Here is a 19,386-nt window from a genome sequence, read left to right as displayed (position 1 = left end):
CTTAGTCCGCAGAACCTGGAAAACGTTACTGAAACGTAGAGGTGTAAATGTTAGTGACTACGATTTAAGAAGGCTGCTTTTATGGGGTAGCCAGCACGGATTTGAGCCCTCCTGCAGCACTGCCCTTAGCATTGCTGTGTAGCAGAAGCTGGGTAGTCATTTATGGGATGCTATATCGAAAGGAGATAAAGAAGTTGTAGATATGGCTACTACCTGGCGAATACTTAATGAAACGCTAAAAGATACCAAGCGAGAGCAAGATAAAAAGAAGGAGGAACTGAAAACGGAGCTAAAGGAAAAGGAAATTGAGTTGGGTGTGGGGGAGATAACTAAAGCGGTAGAGAACATGCCAGCACCTTCTGCTCCGCCCCCCCCCCCCTCCCTCCCCCCCCTCCGGGATCCAGCCACCCAGTCACTCCATCAGCGCAGGAGGAAAAGGGCACCGGTGAGCAGAAATATCCCTATCCTAATGAGCAGCTTAAAATCCCTATGAAATGGAAAAGTCCCCACGACTTTGCTCAGTTACCATTGGTCTATCAATCTCCAAATGATCAGTTGAAGGGACACTTGATAAAGGAGGAGTGTAATGAGCCTAATGATCCACAGAGGCAGCAGCAGTTTTCTCCTTTGCTGTCTGACGGTAAGGAGAAAAATAAGAAGGGAGTTTTCATTCAGTGTGCAGCTACAAAATATTGTGGGGGGAGGGGGACGTCGACCTCTCGGTGTGTCTACTCCATGGACTTTGCCCACCTGTGGTGTAACAGTGACACACACACACACACACACCCAGCTGCCAGCGAGATTTTGGCAGCAGGTTCATCAGAAAAGTTGCTGCAGAGAGTGATTGGGATTTAGTGGAAAAGCTGGAAACGCCGCATATGATCACCACTCCAGGGCAGACGCATTCCCTTATGAGTGTTTCTGATGACTCTAGTGAGCCTATGGCTTTTCCTGTGGAAAAAGCACCTCTAGGGACTGGTCAGCAAGATAACCACCAAGTTTTGGGCTGGAAAGTTGTGCAGGATTTGCGATCCACAGTAGCAAAGTATGGTGTGAATTCAAGTGAAATGATGCAGCTTTTGCATGTTATAGATACATATTTGTTGTGTCCATTTGATATTAATCACACTGCACAAATAATTTTTCAGCCTGTTCAGTTCTCAGTATTAGAATCTAATGGGAAGAAATTAGCTGAGATGGCTGCATTAGCCACTGCCCTAGATGCCTTGCATGTTAAGGAACAGAAATGTTTTGGATCTGGAAATATGGGACATATAAAATCAGAAAAAGCAGCAGTTACCAGCCCTTGATTCTTTAAAGAAATGTCACTCATTATTTTCATTGCCAAGAAACAACTGAAAAAGCAACTTTGGAGCTGAAGGCAGTATTCATGCAGTCAGAACCTTCATTCCAAAGCTTGAAAATCTGCACATTCCTAAAGACAACAGCTCGTAAATACCAAAAAGAAGCCCAAAAGGCCCCCAAAAGAAACCAAAATAAAGCACCACTCAGCAGAGTTCACCACGCCTGTCCCAAGTCGCTCTCTTGCTAGTGGCGGTCTCCAGTGTTTGTGAAGGTGTTTGCTTGCTAAAAACAGGCAGCCATCACCTCTTGCTGTTTAGAGTGGAAATTGGCTTGAAAAAGCACCTTTTTACCTTGTTTGGTAAGCCTAGTGGAAGGAATCTTTAGCAAGGAAATGAAGCTGTATCAAGTGGTGCCTTTGACCATCATTTGTTTTACCACTTGATTGAAAGAAACGATGTAACAAAGCACCAGGCAAAACTTCTTCACAGTGATGTAACAGTCACTCAATGTGTGGAACTATTCCATGCATCACAAATATTGAGATGTATAAGTACATAGGTTGTTTTTAGGGGACATTTGTGCCTCAATTAGTATTAGGTCAGAAGTACACAGGCAGGAAAAAAAAAGTATGGATAGCTATTTATTGGAAATAGATAGATACGTATTATATTAAGCAAGACAAGCAAAAGCAAGGACCCAAAGCATCCGTGAAGAGGATAAGCTACATAAACCATATTTAAGAGCAAAAAAAACCCATCAAATCTGCTCACCCAAACAGCTGAAGGTCATCCTAATTCTCATACCAGGAGCACTCACTTCAGAGCTAAATGTAGCCAATGACTTTGAAGTGGTCATCTCTTGCTGACCCATATCATTGAGATCTGTCCCTTTTTGTTGGTGTACTATTTGTATTTTGCTGTTACAGTTTTAGGCTGATGCCTAGGAAAATTCCAGAGACTTTGAATAGAAAATAGTAAAAGGTAAATAAAGTTAGCAATTGGGTGCAAAATAACAACATAGCTATGTCTGTATCATTCCATTTGCTTGCAGACTGGGATAAAAGTTAGTTGCATAAACTGTTCTGTCTCTTGCTCTCTGCGGCTTGCACAGCTTGCTCCCTTATCTCTCTTTCCTGACCTTCTGCTGCCTGAACTGATTTTGTGTTGTATCTTTGAAGGTACCAGGGAAGAGAAAAGGGAGGTGGTTGTGAGCAGCCCCCCTGGACTGTCCAGAGGGGTCTGGAAACAATTCAAGGGGAACCTTGTGTTGTTTCTAAATTGTAAATTATGTAAATATATTTTGTACATATTCGTTGCATCGTGTATTTCTACATTTTACTTGCTTTGTAAATATAGCTTCATTCTGCTTTGAACCAACTGGGCTAGGCTGGTGATTTATTTTGGGGGTAATTCTCCACATTTGTTGGGGGCATAGTCTCAACCAACCACATTTTAATTGGCACCCGTCTCAGGGCTTTGCTCAACTGATTAATTAATATTAAGGTTAAGAAAGCAAGAATGAAGCTATTTTGGCTTCTCTGGCCTCTTTTTGCCCCTATTGTATCATTTTTGTTTTATCAGTACCTGATTTCTTATACTTACGTATTCTTATACTTGTGTATTCTTACACCTACGCATATGTTGCCAGAAAGCATATGTTGGGTGAAAGCAGTGTTTGGTGGAAGGCTTGGTGATTATTGCCTTGGATTTATAGGTTATGGGGGATGTGGCAACATTTCTGTAAGTATTCCTTCTGAGTTTCTTGAATATAGTGTTCCTGTAACTGAAAGTTTTGTTGGGGACCTGAGTCTGACAGTAGTCTGTCTTCTATGCCAGAATTTGTTGTTCCTTGTTGTTATAATAGCATTCTGGAGAGAGAGAGATGCAAAGGTAGGCAAGTTTTTGATTTTTCTGCAGGCGGTAGCAGGCAGGCAGGAGTTAATTAATCTGTTTCAAGTCACAGCAGGGGGAGCGGCAGGACCGTGGCATGGGGCCGGCGAGTGTCGCCGAATGCTGAAACAGCAAGCTACAGAGTCCTTGCAAGTAGCACGGGGGCCTTCTCCCAAACCAACTGCAGAAAAGATTTGGTACAGAGATGTGGAGTGGTTCCCTACGGAAATAGGGAAAACAGTAGCAAAACCACCAAAAGCGGCAGCGGTGCTGTGAAAAGCCAGTGGGGGAGCAGCTCTGCCAGCAGCCTGCACAGGCAGTGGCAGCAAACTCGGCTGCGAGCAGTAGGAGCTGTGGCAAAATCCTGAGGGCGAACACTGACCTTAATAGGCTTACTTGCGAAAAATGTGGGTCAGACATTCTGCTTTATGGAATGGCGTCTGCGCCTACCACCATTACTGAGGCTAGCGAGCGGAAGACATTTCCGCCAACAGCTCTGCCTCCGTCCGCCATTACCAAGGTATAGAGACTTCCGCCGGCAGTGGCCGGAATGGAAGCGAGTTTGGCGGCAGGAGCGCGGTCCCAGAGTGCTGCTCCTGTGCTAGCCGCGTCTGCTTCTGCGAACCAGCTGCGGATTTCCAAGCAGCGCTGATGCAGTATCCATCCGGGGATGATTTACCTTGGAACCCACAGAAGTGGTCAACAATCGATGAGGGAATCAAGCGTTTGAGAGTTTGCTGAGAGAGAAATAATTTATGGAAATTATGGTATGCTGAATCCTGATGAAGTACCTGTGGGAACAGGTCTTGCCAAGAAACTCATTAAACTTGCTTTTCCTTCCTATGCAGGTATTTTGGCAAGCAGAATTGTCTCAAGAAGATACGGGGTTATTGTACTTTCCAAATGAGGCAGTTGGAGGATAGTCTTAAACATATTTCTTTGGTCTCAGCCATAAAAACCTGGCTGGAGAGATAAAGGATGGCATTAAAGAGCTGAAGGAGGAATTTAAAACCTCCATATCCAAATTGGCAAAGAGGGATGAGATCACTCCTTCCTGTTCTGAATGGATGCAAATTTCAGCTGTCAGAAATAGACATCCTCCTGGAAGGCCAGTTCAAACTAGGCCAATCCAAAACAGACAGCAGCAATCATTTGGGAGTCTTTGGATAACCCTGCATGATCAATTTGGTAAAACCATGAATAAGTGGGATGGTGAGCCCACTTCTGCTCTTCTGAGGAGAATGCAGGAGCTGCAGAGGGGCAGAACCAGAGGTAACAATACCAGAAGGGTAGCTGCTACTACCTCAGTTTTCTGGAACAACTCCAGTCGCTTGAGCAATGGTTCTAACACTAAGCACTGTGCCAACTGTACATGCAATGCTCAGAATTAGTGGTGCCCTGCCTCCTGCCAATGGGAGGAGAGGGAAAATGAAGATAACAGAATCTGTTGGGATGTGTTCATTAAGTGGCCTGGCACTTCAAAAGTTCAGAAGTACAGGGCCTTGGTTGACACAGGAGCTCAGTGCACCTTAATACCATCAAACTGTCAAGAGACAGTCTATAACTATTTTAGGAATTTATTGGGGCGTAGTCTCAACCCACCCCATTTGCCTTCAGAAAGTACCCCATGTCCTTCCTGACAATGGACCTAGTCCTGGGAAGTGATGAGCAACCTCAGTGTCCTCTGGTCTGGATAGAACAACTTCCATTTCATATATTCATGGAATTGTTTATGCTGGAAAAGACCTTTAAGATTATTAAGTCCAACTATTAACCTAACACTACCAAGTCCGTTGCTAAACCATGTCTCTAGGCACCACAGAACACATTTCAGTGGCTCTACATGCCCAGCAATATCTTGAACTGTTAAAATTAATCCTATTTCTAACACAAGATAGATACATGAATATATTTAACATATTAACCTCACTTAAGTCAGCAAGTATTCAGATTTCCAGATATATGTATCCATTCTCTTCCTCATACTCACTCCTGTTCTACACCTCATTTCCCATTTATGTTTTTCTTTAATTCCTCCCCTTCACACAAGGACTGCGAAAGTAACAAGTATTTGCTTGTTCAAACTCTGTGAGTTTTGCTCTCTTTCCTTTGAGTACATGCACAGCTCCCACAGCTACTGTGTTGAAGTACTCATTATGTTTGTATCTCTGCTCTCACAGCCATATTATTATGGCCCACATAACATTTAGGGACTTGAGTCACAACGAAATAAAACCAGCTTCCAGAGCTATGCAGGAGATCTGTGGCAGGGCAGTGCACTGAATCTGGGACTTCAAGCATCAAGCTGTGTCGGTGTGAGCTGAAATTCCCCCCCACCAACAATAACCAGGCTAGCTCAGTCTGGAAGCAAATGAAAAGCTGTATTTACAAGCAGAGTCTAAAATCTACAATGAAATGCAATGAATATGTACAAATATACAAAATTCACAACATTCACAAATATATACAATCAACAGAAAAAGCACAATCGATCTCCCTTTGCTTCCCCCCAAGGGGACCCTCCCAAAGGGGCCTCCCTCTCCCAGGAGCTTCCCCCCCCAGACCCCCGTGGACAGAGAAGCAGAGTTTAGTTAGAGCAGAAAGTTGTTAACTTAGCTGCCAAGGTCAGTACGTGTTATCTTCAGCCAGAAGAGAAGAAGAAACAGCAGCCAGACAGCCCAGCAACTGCCCCCACTGCCGAACGCAGAATGTGCAGAATGCCAACTTTGTTTTGGGTAATAGTTCTTAAACATTTCTATCTATCCAATGGAAGTGTTTAGAACAATCGTTATTTTGCTTTCTTACACCCAATAGTGACTTATTTACATTCTTTCACTTTCTCTGTTCTGAACTTTGCAAGGAAAAATTAAAAAGACAGTTTCAAACCACCACAGTCCACCCCTTCTAAACAATTCCATTGGCTGCTACTATCATTTATCTAATCTAAAATAATATCTACAACAATAGGTGAATAAAGACCATAGTCCATTCCGGCTATCTCAGATGTAGATGATTCAAAAGAGTCAAATCACAGGAAAAACAGCAAACAGCTTGTTTCCTCGCAGATGGAGCGAAGAAAGGAACAGGGACTCTCAGGTGACTCAGGGCTCTCAGGGTTCGTGCACCGTAGATCTCATGAACTCTCCTCTTGGGCGCGATGCTGTGTCTGCGCAACACTCTGAATTTAACCTCTATCAGCCAAAGTTAGATTTCTTTGTGGAATACACTGAATTTCACCATTTTCTTGCATCACCCAATAGGTGTGACCAGGACCTTCAGCAGAAACCACCCCTCGGACAGGTTTGGCCTCTCCTGAAGGAGAAAATACCCAGTTTTGCCTAACAGATTCTTTTCTCTGATAACAGGAACTCTATCACCTTCTTCCTTTCGCAACAAATCTGATTGGGCAGGTCCAGCTCGATTCACTGAACCTCTACTATTCACCAACCAGGTTGCTTGTGCTAAATGTTTCTCCCAGTTTTTCAAGGATCCACCCCCCATGGCTTTGAGAGTGGTTTTCAGCAAACCGTTGTAGCGTTCGATCTTCCCTGCAGCTGGTGCATAGTAGGGAATGTGGAATATCCACTCAATGCCGTGCTCTTTGGCCCAGTTTTTTACAAGATTGTTCTTGAAATGAGTTCTGTTTTCTGACTCAATCCTCTCTGGAGTTCCGTGTCTCCACAGGATTTGTCTCTCCAGGCCAAGAATGGTGTTACGTGCAGTTGCATGAGGAACTGGATAAGTTTCCAGCCATCCAGTGCTTGCCTCTACCATAGTCAGCACATACTGCTTACCAGATGGAGAACGAGGTAGAGTGATGTAGTCAATCTGCCAGGCTTCACCATACTTGTACTTGGACCATCGGTCACCGTACCACAAGGGCTTGATCCGCTTTGCCTGCTTAATAGCAGCACAAACGTCACAGTCATGGATGACTTATGTGATAGCATCCATGGAAATGTCAATGGATCTGTCACGAGCCCATCGGTAGGTTGCATCTCTGCCTTGATATCCTGATGAGTCATGGGCCCACCGAGCTAAGAACAGCTCACCTCGGTGTTTCCAGTCAAGATCAGGATCAGGATCAGAGTTTGTGTCCACCTGGGAAACTCTTGCAGCTAGATCTGCCTGATGGTTGTGTTGTTGTTCTTCAGTAGCTTTGCTCTTAGGAATGTGAGCATCGATGTGTCTCACTTTCACTGGGATTCTCTCAATGCGAGCAGCAATGTCTTGCCACAGATCTGCAGCCCAGATTGGCTTTCCTTTCCTCTGCCAGCCATTCTTCTTCCAGTCTTTCAGCCAACCCCACAAGGCATTGGCTACCATCCACGAGTCGGTGTAGAGATAAAGCTTTGGCCATCTCTCACGTTCAGCTATGTTAAGAGCTAGCTGGACAGCTTTTACCTCTGTGAATTGACTGGATTCTCCTTCTCCATCTCTCGCTTCTGCCACTCTGTGCGTTGGGCTCCACACTGCAGATTTCCATCTCCGCTTGTTCCCAACAAGACGACAGGAACCGTCTGTGAACAAAGCATATCTCTTTTCATCATCAGACAGATCACTGTAAGGAGGAGCTTCCTCAGCACGAGCTACTCTCTCCTCTGGAGGTTTAGCACAGCTTGTGCCTTCTGGCCAGTTTGTGATCACCTCCACCAAACCAGGCCTTTCGAGATTTCCCATTTGAGCTCTCTGTGTTATCAGAGCCATCCACTTAGACCAGGTAGCATCTGTTGCATGATGTGGTGAAGAACCTTTGCCTTTGAACATCCAATTCAGAACTGGCAATCTAGGAGCTAGAAGAAGTTGTGACTCAGTTCCGATCACTTCAGAAGCAGCTTTCACTCCTTCATAAGCAGCTAAAATCTCTTTCTCTGTTGGAGTGTAGTTTGCCTCTGAGCCTCTGTAGCCACGACCCCAGAAACCAAGAGGACGTCCTCGTGTCTCCCCTGGAGCTCTTTGCCATAAGCACCAGGTTGGACCATTGTCACTCGCAGCTGTGTACAGAATGTTCTTAATGTCTGGACCAGTTCGGACAGGTCCCAGACCCATCGCTTGGACTACCTCTCGCTTGATCTGGTCAAAGCTGCTTGTTGCTCAGGACCCCATTGGAAACTGTTTCTCTTTCGAGTCACATCATAGAGAGGTTTCACAATCTGACTGTATCCAGGAATGTGCAGTCTCCAAAATCCCACTATGCCTAGGAAGCGCAGAGTTTCTTTCTTGTTGATGGGATTTGCCATGGTGGAGACTCTGTTTATCACATCCATTGGGATGTGACGGCGACCATCTTGCCACCGCACTCCCAGAAACTGGATTTCTCTGGCAGGTCCTTTCACCTTGTCTCGCTTGATAGCGAAACCAGCTTGCAAGAGAATGTCAAGGATTTTATTACCTTTCTCGAAGACTTCATCAGCAGTCTCACCCCAGACGATGATGTCATCGATGAACTGAATGTGTTCTGGAGCTCCACCTTTCTCCAAAGCATCATGGATCACTGCATGGCAGATGGTTGAACTGTGAATCCACCCCTGGGGCAAACGATTGAATGTGTACTGAATGCCTCTCCAGGTGAAAGCAAACTGAGGCCTGCATTCCTCTGCTATGGGAATAGAGAAGAAAGCATTAGCAATGTCTATGGTAGCATACCATTTGGCCTGCTTGGATTCCAGCTCATATTGGAGTTCCATCATGTCTGGTACAGCTGCACTCATGGGTGGAGTTACTTCATTCAAGGCACGGAAATCAACTGTCAGACGCCACTCTCCATTCTGCTTTCTCACAGGCCAGATTGGACTGTTGAAAGGTGAATGAGTTTTGCTGATGACCTTCTGACTCTCCAGCTGACGAATCAAGTTTTGAATGGGCACCAAAGAGTCACGGTTGGTTCTGTATTGTCTGTGATGCACAGTTTGAGAAGCAACCGGCAGCTTTACATCCTCTATCTCATGTTGTCCCACAACTGCAGATTCATCTGAAAGCTCAGGTCTGACAGACAACTTCAATTTTCCTCCATCAATTTCTACAGTTGCTATTCCAAAAGCCCATTTGTAACCCTTAGGGTCTTTAAAACGCCCTTCTCTCAGAAAGTCAATTCCCAAAATACAAGGTGCATTAGGACCTGTTACAATAGTATGTTTCTTCCACTGCTTCCCAGTTAAACTTATATCAACCTCTATCTTAAACAACTCTTGAGATCCACCAGTGACTCCCTGAATAGTTATAGATTCTCCCCCTTGATAATTTGATGGTATTATGGTGCACTGAGCTCCTGTGTCAACCAAGGCCCTGTACTTCTGAAATTTTGAAGTGCCAGGCCACTGGATGTACACATCCCAATAGATTCTGTTATCTCCATTATCCCTTACCTCCCCCTGGCGGAAGGCAGGGCACCCCTAATGGTGGGGATTACCTCCACATGTACAGCTGGCACAATGTCCAGCACCAGAATTAGGATCACTGTTGGAGCTATCAGAGTTGTTCTGGGAAACTGAGGAAGCGACAGCTACCCTCCTGGTATTGCTACCTCGGGATCTGCCCCTCTGCAGCTCCCGTAACCTCTTGAAAAGATCAGAAGTTGGTTGACCATCCCATCTGTTCATGTTCTCACCAAACTGATCACGCAGAGTTATCCAGATACTGCCACGTGATTGCCTCTGCTGTCTGTTTTGGTTTGACCTATTCTGGAATGGCCTTCTTGGAGCACGTCTGTTCCTAACAGCTGAAACTTGTATCCATCTGGAGGAAGAGGAATTAGAATCATCCCCCTTCATCAAGTTGGATATGGAGGTTTTAAGTTCCTCCTTCAGCTCTTTCATGCAATTCTTCATTTCTCCAGACAAAGTTTCAATGGCTGAAACCAAAGAAGTACGTGCGAGACTATCCTCAAACTGCCTCATTTGGTCAGTGAAATGGCCAACAGTAGGAGGCACTCCACCATAATTTCTTGCCACAATCCTGCTTGCCAGAATAGTAGCATAATTAGGAGGAGCAAGCTTAATGAGCTTTTTGGCAAGGCCTGTTCCAACAGGAATTTCATCAGGATTCAGAGTCTTATGATCTCCATACATTACTTCTCTCACAGCAAACTCTCTCAGACACTTGATTCCCTCAGCTATTGTGGTCCAAGGCTTAAGGTTCCATGGTAAATCATCTCTGCTGGGGTACCTCAGCGAGACTGCCAGTAGGAGGCGTGCCCACAGAGAAACTTTACCAATGCACTTGCCTAGATGCCTGTCTATGCCTGTATCCTTTGAGAGCATCCCCAACTGAGAGGCCGACTTGTCGCCTACCACCAATGCTGGGGCTCCCATATCAAAACACCTGGCTAGCCAAGACAGGACTGGCTCATTATCTCCTCTGATGTAATCCTTCCTCACATGTCTAATTTCCTGTCTGGGTGCATTAGCTGACTGTATGTCATCCTCATCATCATCATCATCATCATCCTGAGGTCGCTGTCCCCATAATCCTGTTGTAATCCACCGTTGAATTTCCTTGAGTTCAGAGGCTCTGTCAGCAGTTGCTAATCTACCAGGGTCTACATCCTGACCTACATCTCCATCATCCATGTGGGGTCTCAAGAGGTCTACCAGAGTTTTAAGGCTAACCCTCTCTTCCTCATCAGAAGGATCTTTCTTAACAGAGGGACCCTGAGTAGAAGGACCCTCATCTCCATCTGCACCATCTCCTGCAGTATCTGCATCTCCTTTACGCTTTCTGGTTACAGTGGCCACCAAATTTACTGGCTTGGTTTTCACATTCACAGCAGAGTTGGAAGAGCAAGTAGCCTTATGTCTTTCTTGACACAGTGCTATCACTAGCCATATGATTATTCCAAGAAGCAACAAAATTAAGATTAAGGCTAGTACAAGATATCTAGGGTACCACTGGTTCCAAGGACCCTCTGTAGTTGTAAGAGGAGTAACAAACTCATATGTGTCTGCTAGCAGATCCATAGTTGAGTTACCATAGCTTCTTAGCCCAATAAGACCACAACAGAATTCACCAACATTCAGTAACTTGTTCTTAACCCAAAGAAATGACTTATATGCCACATATCTCACAATCTTGTCTATCATGCAGGAAACAGCCCATCTGTAAACAATCACACCAAAAATAGATGAAATAAAATTACTCAAAATCCAAAACAGCTTCATTTTGCTTCCTAATCTGAGCAGAAATAAATCACAAGCAATCAAGCCCCGAGTTGGAGCGCCAAAACTAAAAAGTGTGTCAGTGTGAGCTGAAATTCCCCCCCCACCGACAATAACCAGGCTAGCTCAGTCTGGAAGCAAATGAAAAGCTGTATTTACAAGCAGAGTCTAAAATCTACAATGAAATGCAATGAATATGTACAAATATACAAAATTCACAACATTCATAAATATATACAATCAACAGAAAAGCACAACCGATCTCCCTTTGCTTCCCCCCAAGGGGACCCTCCCAAAGGGGCCTCCCTCTCCCAGGAGCTTCCCCCCCCAGACCCCCGTGGACAGAGAAGCAGAGTTTAGTTAGAGCAGAAAGCTGTTAACTTAGCTGCCAAGGTCAGTGTGTTATCTTCAGCCAGAAGAGAAGAAGAAACAGCAGCCAGACAGCCCAGCAACTGCCCCCACTGCCGAATGCAGAATGTGCAGAATGCCTACTTTGTTTTGGGTAATAGTTCTTAAACATTTCTATCTATCCAATGGAAGTGTTTAGAACAATCGTTATTTTGCTTTCTTACACCCAGTAGTGACTTATTTACATTCTTTCACTTTCTCTGTTCTGAACTTTGCAAGGAAAAATTAAAAAGACAGTTTCAAACCATCACACAAGCATTGCAGTAACCCTCAGATTAGCTTTCACTATCTCTAGGCTTATCATTTAATCTAAACTTTGTAAGAAGCCCTAAAGATTATAAGTATAGAAGTTAGCATAAAGCGTTATAGAAAACAATATATAATTTTAAGAGATAAAATAATTACATGAATGTTGATTTGACAGATACAGATAATTTGAAAGCAACACACGATAGTTTAGCTGCAATAAGGCTAATAGGAAGATGAAAGGACTGAAAGACACAAGGAGTGAGAAATACATGGGCAAAAATACTGGAGAAATAGCTTGGTTACAAGCCAGCAAACACAGACAATTTTTATTTTATCTAGATTAAGATAAAATGGTATTACCATACTCAATGTATCTTATATAAATTAATACATATTTGTGATTAGCATAATACATCAAGGGTTCTAGAAGAAGACAGTATTCTTCTGGTATTAAACGTATGCCATGGTTTCATTTACAGGCACCATGAGATATTCTTTGAGATTTAATTTCCAGTTCAGTGATCTTACAGGTTCATTTATATTCAAGGTTACTCCTGAATATATTCTTTCTTCTTGTAGTGTTTGGACTGTAATATCCTTATAATTAACAATTGTATACATGTTACAGTATTGTATGAAAAGGTACAACATAGCTGCTTTGCATTGTATTTTGTTACGTACTACTTGTCTCAAATTTTCAGTAACACTGTAAAACAAGGAAGTCCAATCTCTTTGGAAGAGGGAAGCAATCCTTAAACACTCCTAGTTCCCCTCGACCTGGGGCGCAGGCTGGGGTGTCAAAGCATCCCCTTCCTTTTCTCAATTCTGTGTCTTGAGTCAGTTGCACTATTCATTTGCTGCAAAAAGAAAATCTCTGTGGGACACTGAAAATATCGTCTATATTAAGCACCATAATTTTTCTTTCAATTTTGTCTTGTTTGTCAGTGGGAGATGGGACAGTCTGGTACTGAGAGTACAGAATCAAAGCTGACAGACTGCAGTATCATGTTAAAGGAGCTTTCTCCTCTGATGGGTTTCTGCGCTTCATCACCTGAAGCAGCTACATCACTTTCACAAAGCTTAGCACAAGATTTCTCACTAAATTCTGATCAACAAGAGACCAGACAAACCTACTAAGGAGAGACTACTACTGCAACCATTCAAAATTTTGCTGGGGACAGCAAGAAAAGAGAGATTCATTCCCAGTATCCTGACCTCTACATGAAAAAGATAAAGTCCTTCCCCCATCTTGCAGCCCCAGCATTCTCCATTCCTTAAGGCAGCACATCAGTTTGCAAAAAAATAATGTGAAGTCTTTTTCCTACTTCTTTGTCCAATTTATTAACCATAGCCTGCCAAGTCAACAGCACACTACCCTTTCTATTACAAGCATAAGGTAAATAGATAAAATTAAATGTAGGAAAAAATACAAAGAAATGTGATTGAAGTTCTTCACCCTTGCACATCACTGGGAGAATGGGAGGACCGCTAGGAAGGTTTTATGTCTGAATTGTACTTATAAAGTTAAGTAAGAAAAGATGACTTAACGGAGAAATCTCATGACTAAGAGACATTTCATGAAGGACAGAAATTGAGAGGCCTCGCTATAAGACAGCAATAACAGGATGCAGGGAAAAGATCAGCAGGTCTTTCCTCTGTGTATTTTTGAAATTTGATGTATAATTTTAACACCTGCTCAAGAACAAATTTTTATTACTTAATCAGGCAGTGTGTGTCCATAGCATGTGCAGAAGAGAGAGATGGTTAGGGCTCGGATATCGTAATCCAGCTGAGGTTTAGGACATTCTTTTTTGTTAGTCAAAACCATTTTTTTCTCCATTTTCTATAAATGACCCTCCACATTGGCAGTGTCACAGTGACCTTCTGTGGTGAAAGAGTCAAAGACTCCTCATTTTAACCCATCCACGTTGTTACCTCATCAGCCTGAAGGCTTGCTTCAGGGCAACTTGAGAGATTGCCTGCTTGAATCACTTTCATGACACTCCTAACCTCTGGGAAAAGAGCTTAGGTTTCCCACACAGCAATGCAGAAAGGCTAAAGTTGTGCAAGTTTAAAATTGGAAAAAATTACAGAAGGTCTAAATATTTACCTTTGCAAGCAGTTCACGTAGTTCTGCCTCAGTTGGGAAGCAACCCAGTGACCTGACAATTAAACCAATCTCTCTGAAACAAAGAATATCTTTGTCAGTAAACTGTGGAGAATCCAAATACCAATTCAGACCTTGTGTATAGGAATGTGCAGTACAAGCACACAAGCATACACAAGCATGCACAAGCATCTGTATGTGGACTTTTAATATCATGTTTATCATAAGCAATGTTTATTTTTAGACACATTAAAAATTCTGTAGCTTTTTGGAAGAACATATTTGTTCTTTTGCTTCCACTAGGATGCCAAGGTCTTTCTCTTTGGAGCTGCTTTCCAGCAGGATGACCCCTAGTCTGTACTGGTGCCTGGTGTTATTTCTCCCCAGGTGCACAACTGTGCAATTGTCCTTATTGAACTTCATGAGGTTCACCTTTGCACAGCTCTCTGGCCTGTCCAGATCTCACTGGACAGCAGCACAACCTTCAGGTGTGCCAGCCACCCCTCCCAGTTTTGTATCATCAGCAAACCTGCTGAGGGTATACTCTATCCCCTCATCTAAGTCACTAGATGAGCAGTACATTTGGTGGAAAAATTATATTGCCTAATAAAAAATGGTAGATATATAAAGCAATGACTTTTATAAAATCATCTTGTAACAGTAAGGTCAGTAAGGTTCCAAATGTGGCACACCAAGCACACATAGAATTACACGGGTCAGTCTTTGGCCCCCTCTGATAGGTCCTGAGAAGCTCCCATTCTGACTGAAAACACATGAGAAGCACTACAATAGATAGAAGAGAGAGAGGAAAAGGCTGGCTGCACAAAAATAGTTACAAACCAAAACTCAGGCCCACACACAGAGTTGTTAAGAAGCAAAACTATCTGCTCAAGTGACTCAGTGTATGTTGTGGGTTTAAGACTGGATGTATTAACCATAAAGAAAAGTCCTCCAAGGACCAGATAGTCCAGGGGGTGGACACAAAAATTTTGTTATTTCATCCCATAATATTGCATCTTCTATATAAACTGGCTGCATGGCCAGTTCTGCCCTTTTTCTCCCCCTCTCCTGCTCCCAGTGTGAACCCTTCTCTCTTGTGTGGGGAGGTTTGCAGCCTTCTGCAGCCTTGGCAAAGCTAATTTTTAGCTACACAGGTCGGGCCTGGCATAGGGGGAAGCAGAGAGGTATGGGGGGGGAGCATTGAGACCTGGTGTTTGGCCTGGTTGGGGGAAAGGTTTTGGAAGATGATGGCCTAGTGAGGCTTTGGGGAAAAAAAACAGGTTGGAGAACTGGGTCAAGGCTGAATATGGATTTGTGTATTTTGCATTTCTGTATATATTTGTAAATAGTATTTCCATTTAAATTTCTAATTCTTTCCAATTCTGTGGAGCATTTTTATTTCACTCCTTTGGGGAGGGGTAAAATAGCTTTCTGTCCACTGAGTCTAAGACCCTGGAACCTTGCTCCCTGTGGACATGAATGGAAGTTTGCCCACTGGCCTCAATGAAGTCAGATATTTAGTCCTGTTTTTGTAATCCTTGTTCATGCATCCTATTTCTAGTACAGATATACTGTCTTTGATGCTCTCCTGCACTCCCTTGTCTTTTCCAGCTACAAGATACTAGTAAATATTCTCTGCCTCCCCAGGAGAAACACACAACCCAAATCATGCCTCCCTGCTGTCCTGCACTACAACTCTTAGAGACTGTCAGGGATGGGAAGGTTGCCATCATCTCCTGTGCCTTACTTCACACTCAGCAAAACTGTGATGTGACTAAGGCAAGCCAGGCCCTGAAAGAGTTTGCAAAATCTGGCATTGTTGGCTGCTGTTTCTGAAAGTCTCTGTGTGTGATATCATCTTCCTTATACTTAATTTCTTACTGATTTGTATTTGCATCAGGAGTTATGCAATGCCAATGCTGGCTTGTCAAACCATGGTAATTTTCCATGTTATTCACAGGAATCTGATATTCCAGGCAGTAACATTCATATGTCTACTATTGTGGTTAAGAATTGTGCTGTACTGCCACCTTCTGATACAAGACAATCAGCCATTAATAATCCCATTATTGTGATACAGCCCTGCCATATGAACCTAGGAAAAAATAAACAATAAATTGTTGTTCTTCATAAGTAACTCTGCTATGAAAGAAATTAACATGAAATTGTGCATTCATTACATTAGTCTTTTGAGTGCCCCCTCTCCTGACTGTCTGAATGACTAATTTTTTTTAAGTCTATTTGTATCATTTCATTGTTGTAACATTTTCTCAAGCTATATTCATTATATAATAGCATGAGGAGTGTAAGTAAATTCTACAGATCTTCAGCCAGTACTGCAGATGTAAATGACAAATAAGCAACAGGTATGTCATGACACAGTGAGGGCTAAGGGCTCCCCAGGGCCGGGGGAGAGTGGTAGTGGCCCGAGCTGTCCCAGAACCTCAGGGCAGGGCTGGGCAGCCCGGGGCCCACCCACCACACAGTCAGGAGATCAGTCGGGGCAGGAGCACTGGGGCAGCCCCAGTCCTGAGCATCAGGCACAGCCCTGAGGATGAGCCAATGAGATACAAGTGGGCACTATTCCTAAAGAGCCCTGTGGGTAAGAGAACAACAACTCCACTAAGCATGAAGACACATCCTGAAATTCTCCCCATCTAGTATAACTGAAACACACTTTTACTTCTATAGTATCCATAATTTCTTAAATTTAGAGGCATGAGTTATGCAGTGCTAAAAACATCACATAAAAATGTGGCACCTCTCTCATGTCCACTCCATAACATAGAAAAGATGTTTGGAACATTTAAAGATGTTTTCCAATTTGGCTTTTTGAGGAACATCTAATGACAACAAGTTCTCATAGTCCTTTGTAGTCTTTGCAGTCAAAACCTGATTTCTAATTAAAAGGTCAGGTGAGATTCTTGTGAAAATAGTAATTGGAAATATGAAAAACTACATCAATAAACTTTAATGACAGCAGCTTGTCACAACTTCAGAACCACTGTGAGACACGTTTTATGTTTTATAATAAAGGCCCTAACTGTTGTGTGTATGGATGTTTACGTTAAGACTAAGTTACTGCAACACTGTCAAATATCCAAACTTTTAAAACAAGAGTTTTTAAATTTTACTTCCTTTAGCTCTGTATCTTGTAGCCAGTTATGCCCTGATCAGCCCAACAGACCATTTTTTTTATATTCCACTGAATTTTTTCTTACTCCCTCAGACATGTATTTTGTTTGTATTTCCATGACATTGCTTGCTAAAGGAATAATGCATGCTGTTCTTTTTCATGACTCCCATCTGTACATCCCATTCCCCCAGCTCTGATCATCTTATTTCAAAAAAGGAGAAAGCTAAACAAGAAGCACAAAAAAAACCCCGAATGGCCAAAAGCATGACATAGCATCTTCTAAGAGCTTAAACACATCCAGACTCTTCAGCCTAAAACTACTGTGATGAAGAACTGATGTGACAGACAGTTAACAGCATCAAGAAGATTAACAGAGAACAACTGTTTGCTATTTACCATAACACACATTAAAAGAAAAAAAGTAACAAAAACAAACAAAAAATACACCAAAAAAACAGGTGCCACTCAAATCATATGTGGCAGATGTACAAAACTCAAGAAGAAATACTATATATTTTGCTCAGTTCCTTATATTCCTCCCTCAGGTAACTACTAGTAGTTCAGATGAGGTTATTGAGCTAAAAGGACTTTCAGTGCAATCAAGTATGATCATCTTTGTGCTAATTATATTAGTAGTAAGTTATATAATCAATTTATATGTGAATTCCTTCCAAGTCTCCTAAAATCATCTGTCAGAGCAACATGCACCTCCCACATTACCCCAGAAGAAGAGGGTTGCACAGAATGTATTGCAGTTGGAGACACCTACTGAGAGCTGGTAAGCACCACACACAGTGGGAAGGAAGCACTCTGGAAGCAAGGGGATCCATATGGGAGCCACGACCTGTAGTGCCAATAAGCTATCAGAGCAGAGATTTGCTAGTAATAATTTTTAGCCTTAGAAGTCTAGATGTCTACCAGACAAGTTTTCTTGTCTAGCACAGCTTCCTCTTGACTCTTTACTCCACGAGTCCCAGCATCCCTCTCTCAAGTCAGTTTGTCTTCAACCACTGAACAATGCAAAATGTCTATTAAACGAGCAAAGACATAATTGTCCAATCACAGCCAAAAAGACTGTTTCAATTACATTTTCTGACAAAGCAGAAGCAGGTTGAGAGAGTTATCTCTACATATTTTTCAGTGTGAAGATATTTACAAACCTGACATGCACAGTTTTATTGCCTTCATGGTCAAACACCTCAAAAGCTTCTATAATCTTGTTCTCAATTTCAGCTGTAGCATCATCTGCAAAAAGAAGCATAAGAAAAGAAAAAAAAAAAAGATTCACTAAGCTGTTGCAACTGACTTATTACCAATTTGAGAATTGTGACAGCAGAAGCACCAAAGATGATAAAGAGGGAGATAGGAAAACTACTTTCAAAAAACATAAGTTATTCTGAAAAAAACTCACTCTATGGATAGATACAGAATCTGTCATTTATATTAGTAATGGTGCATCTCAGATACATGATCACCTAGCTGTCCAGGTAAGGATCCCTGCTTAGAGTGTGCCCTAAGTCCTTGTGGACCACAACCCTGAACCCTTGCTGGATGCCATGATGCCAGAGAAAGACACAAGGCAAAGCTGAGCCCAAGTTTGTCTTGAGATGGTGTCAAGGTTTAAGGCTAGGCTGGCCACTAAATAAATGACATATGCTCTCTATTAACCCCTTTCCCTTCCCAGAAAAGGAAGAGAAAGAGAATAATGGAGAGAGAATTAGAAAAAGAAAAGAAAAAAAAATAGCTTTAAGAAACAGTAACAATAAAAAGAAAATATAATAAGAAGAAAATAATGAAATCTATACAAAACCAATATTGAATCCCCTGATGATGACCACTACCACTACCACTGATACTGCAGGGCAGGCACTGGGGACGTCCCAGACTGGACTCTGAGACAGACAGGAACTAGAATCAGGAACTGGATTTAGGAACACATGGACTGCAATTGAAGGTATAAGTATGGACAGAGTCCCTCTTAACTCTGGCCATAGAAGAAGATAAAGGCCTGACCCTTGTTATCCCCAAGCTTTATACTGAGCATGATATACAAGGAATGGAATACCTTGTGGTCAGCTTTGGGTCAACTGTCCTGTCTGCACCTCCCTGCATGTGCAACCTTTTTACTTACTTATGACC

The 19,386-nt window shown here is 42.7% G+C and overlaps 1 protein-coding gene across 1 annotated transcript in view; it reads right to left on the bottom strand.

Moving 5' to 3' along the window:
• EFCAB2 (EF-hand calcium binding domain 2) overlaps positions 1-19,386 on the bottom strand; it is a 48,901-nt gene that overhangs the window by 6,737 nt on the left and 22,778 nt on the right. The window contains 2 exon segments of the mRNA XM_054396893.1: positions 14,115-14,187; positions 18,408-18,492. Coding sequence (XP_054252868.1) covers positions 14,115-14,187; positions 18,408-18,492 — 158 coding nt within the window.

This window comes from Indicator indicator, chromosome 2 (genome assembly GCF_027791375.1).
Source record: "Indicator indicator isolate 239-I01 chromosome 2, UM_Iind_1.1, whole genome shotgun sequence".
NCBI lineage: Eukaryota > Metazoa > Chordata > Aves > Piciformes > Indicatoridae > Indicator > Indicator indicator.
This window is presented reverse-complemented; position numbering and strand designations above follow the sequence as displayed.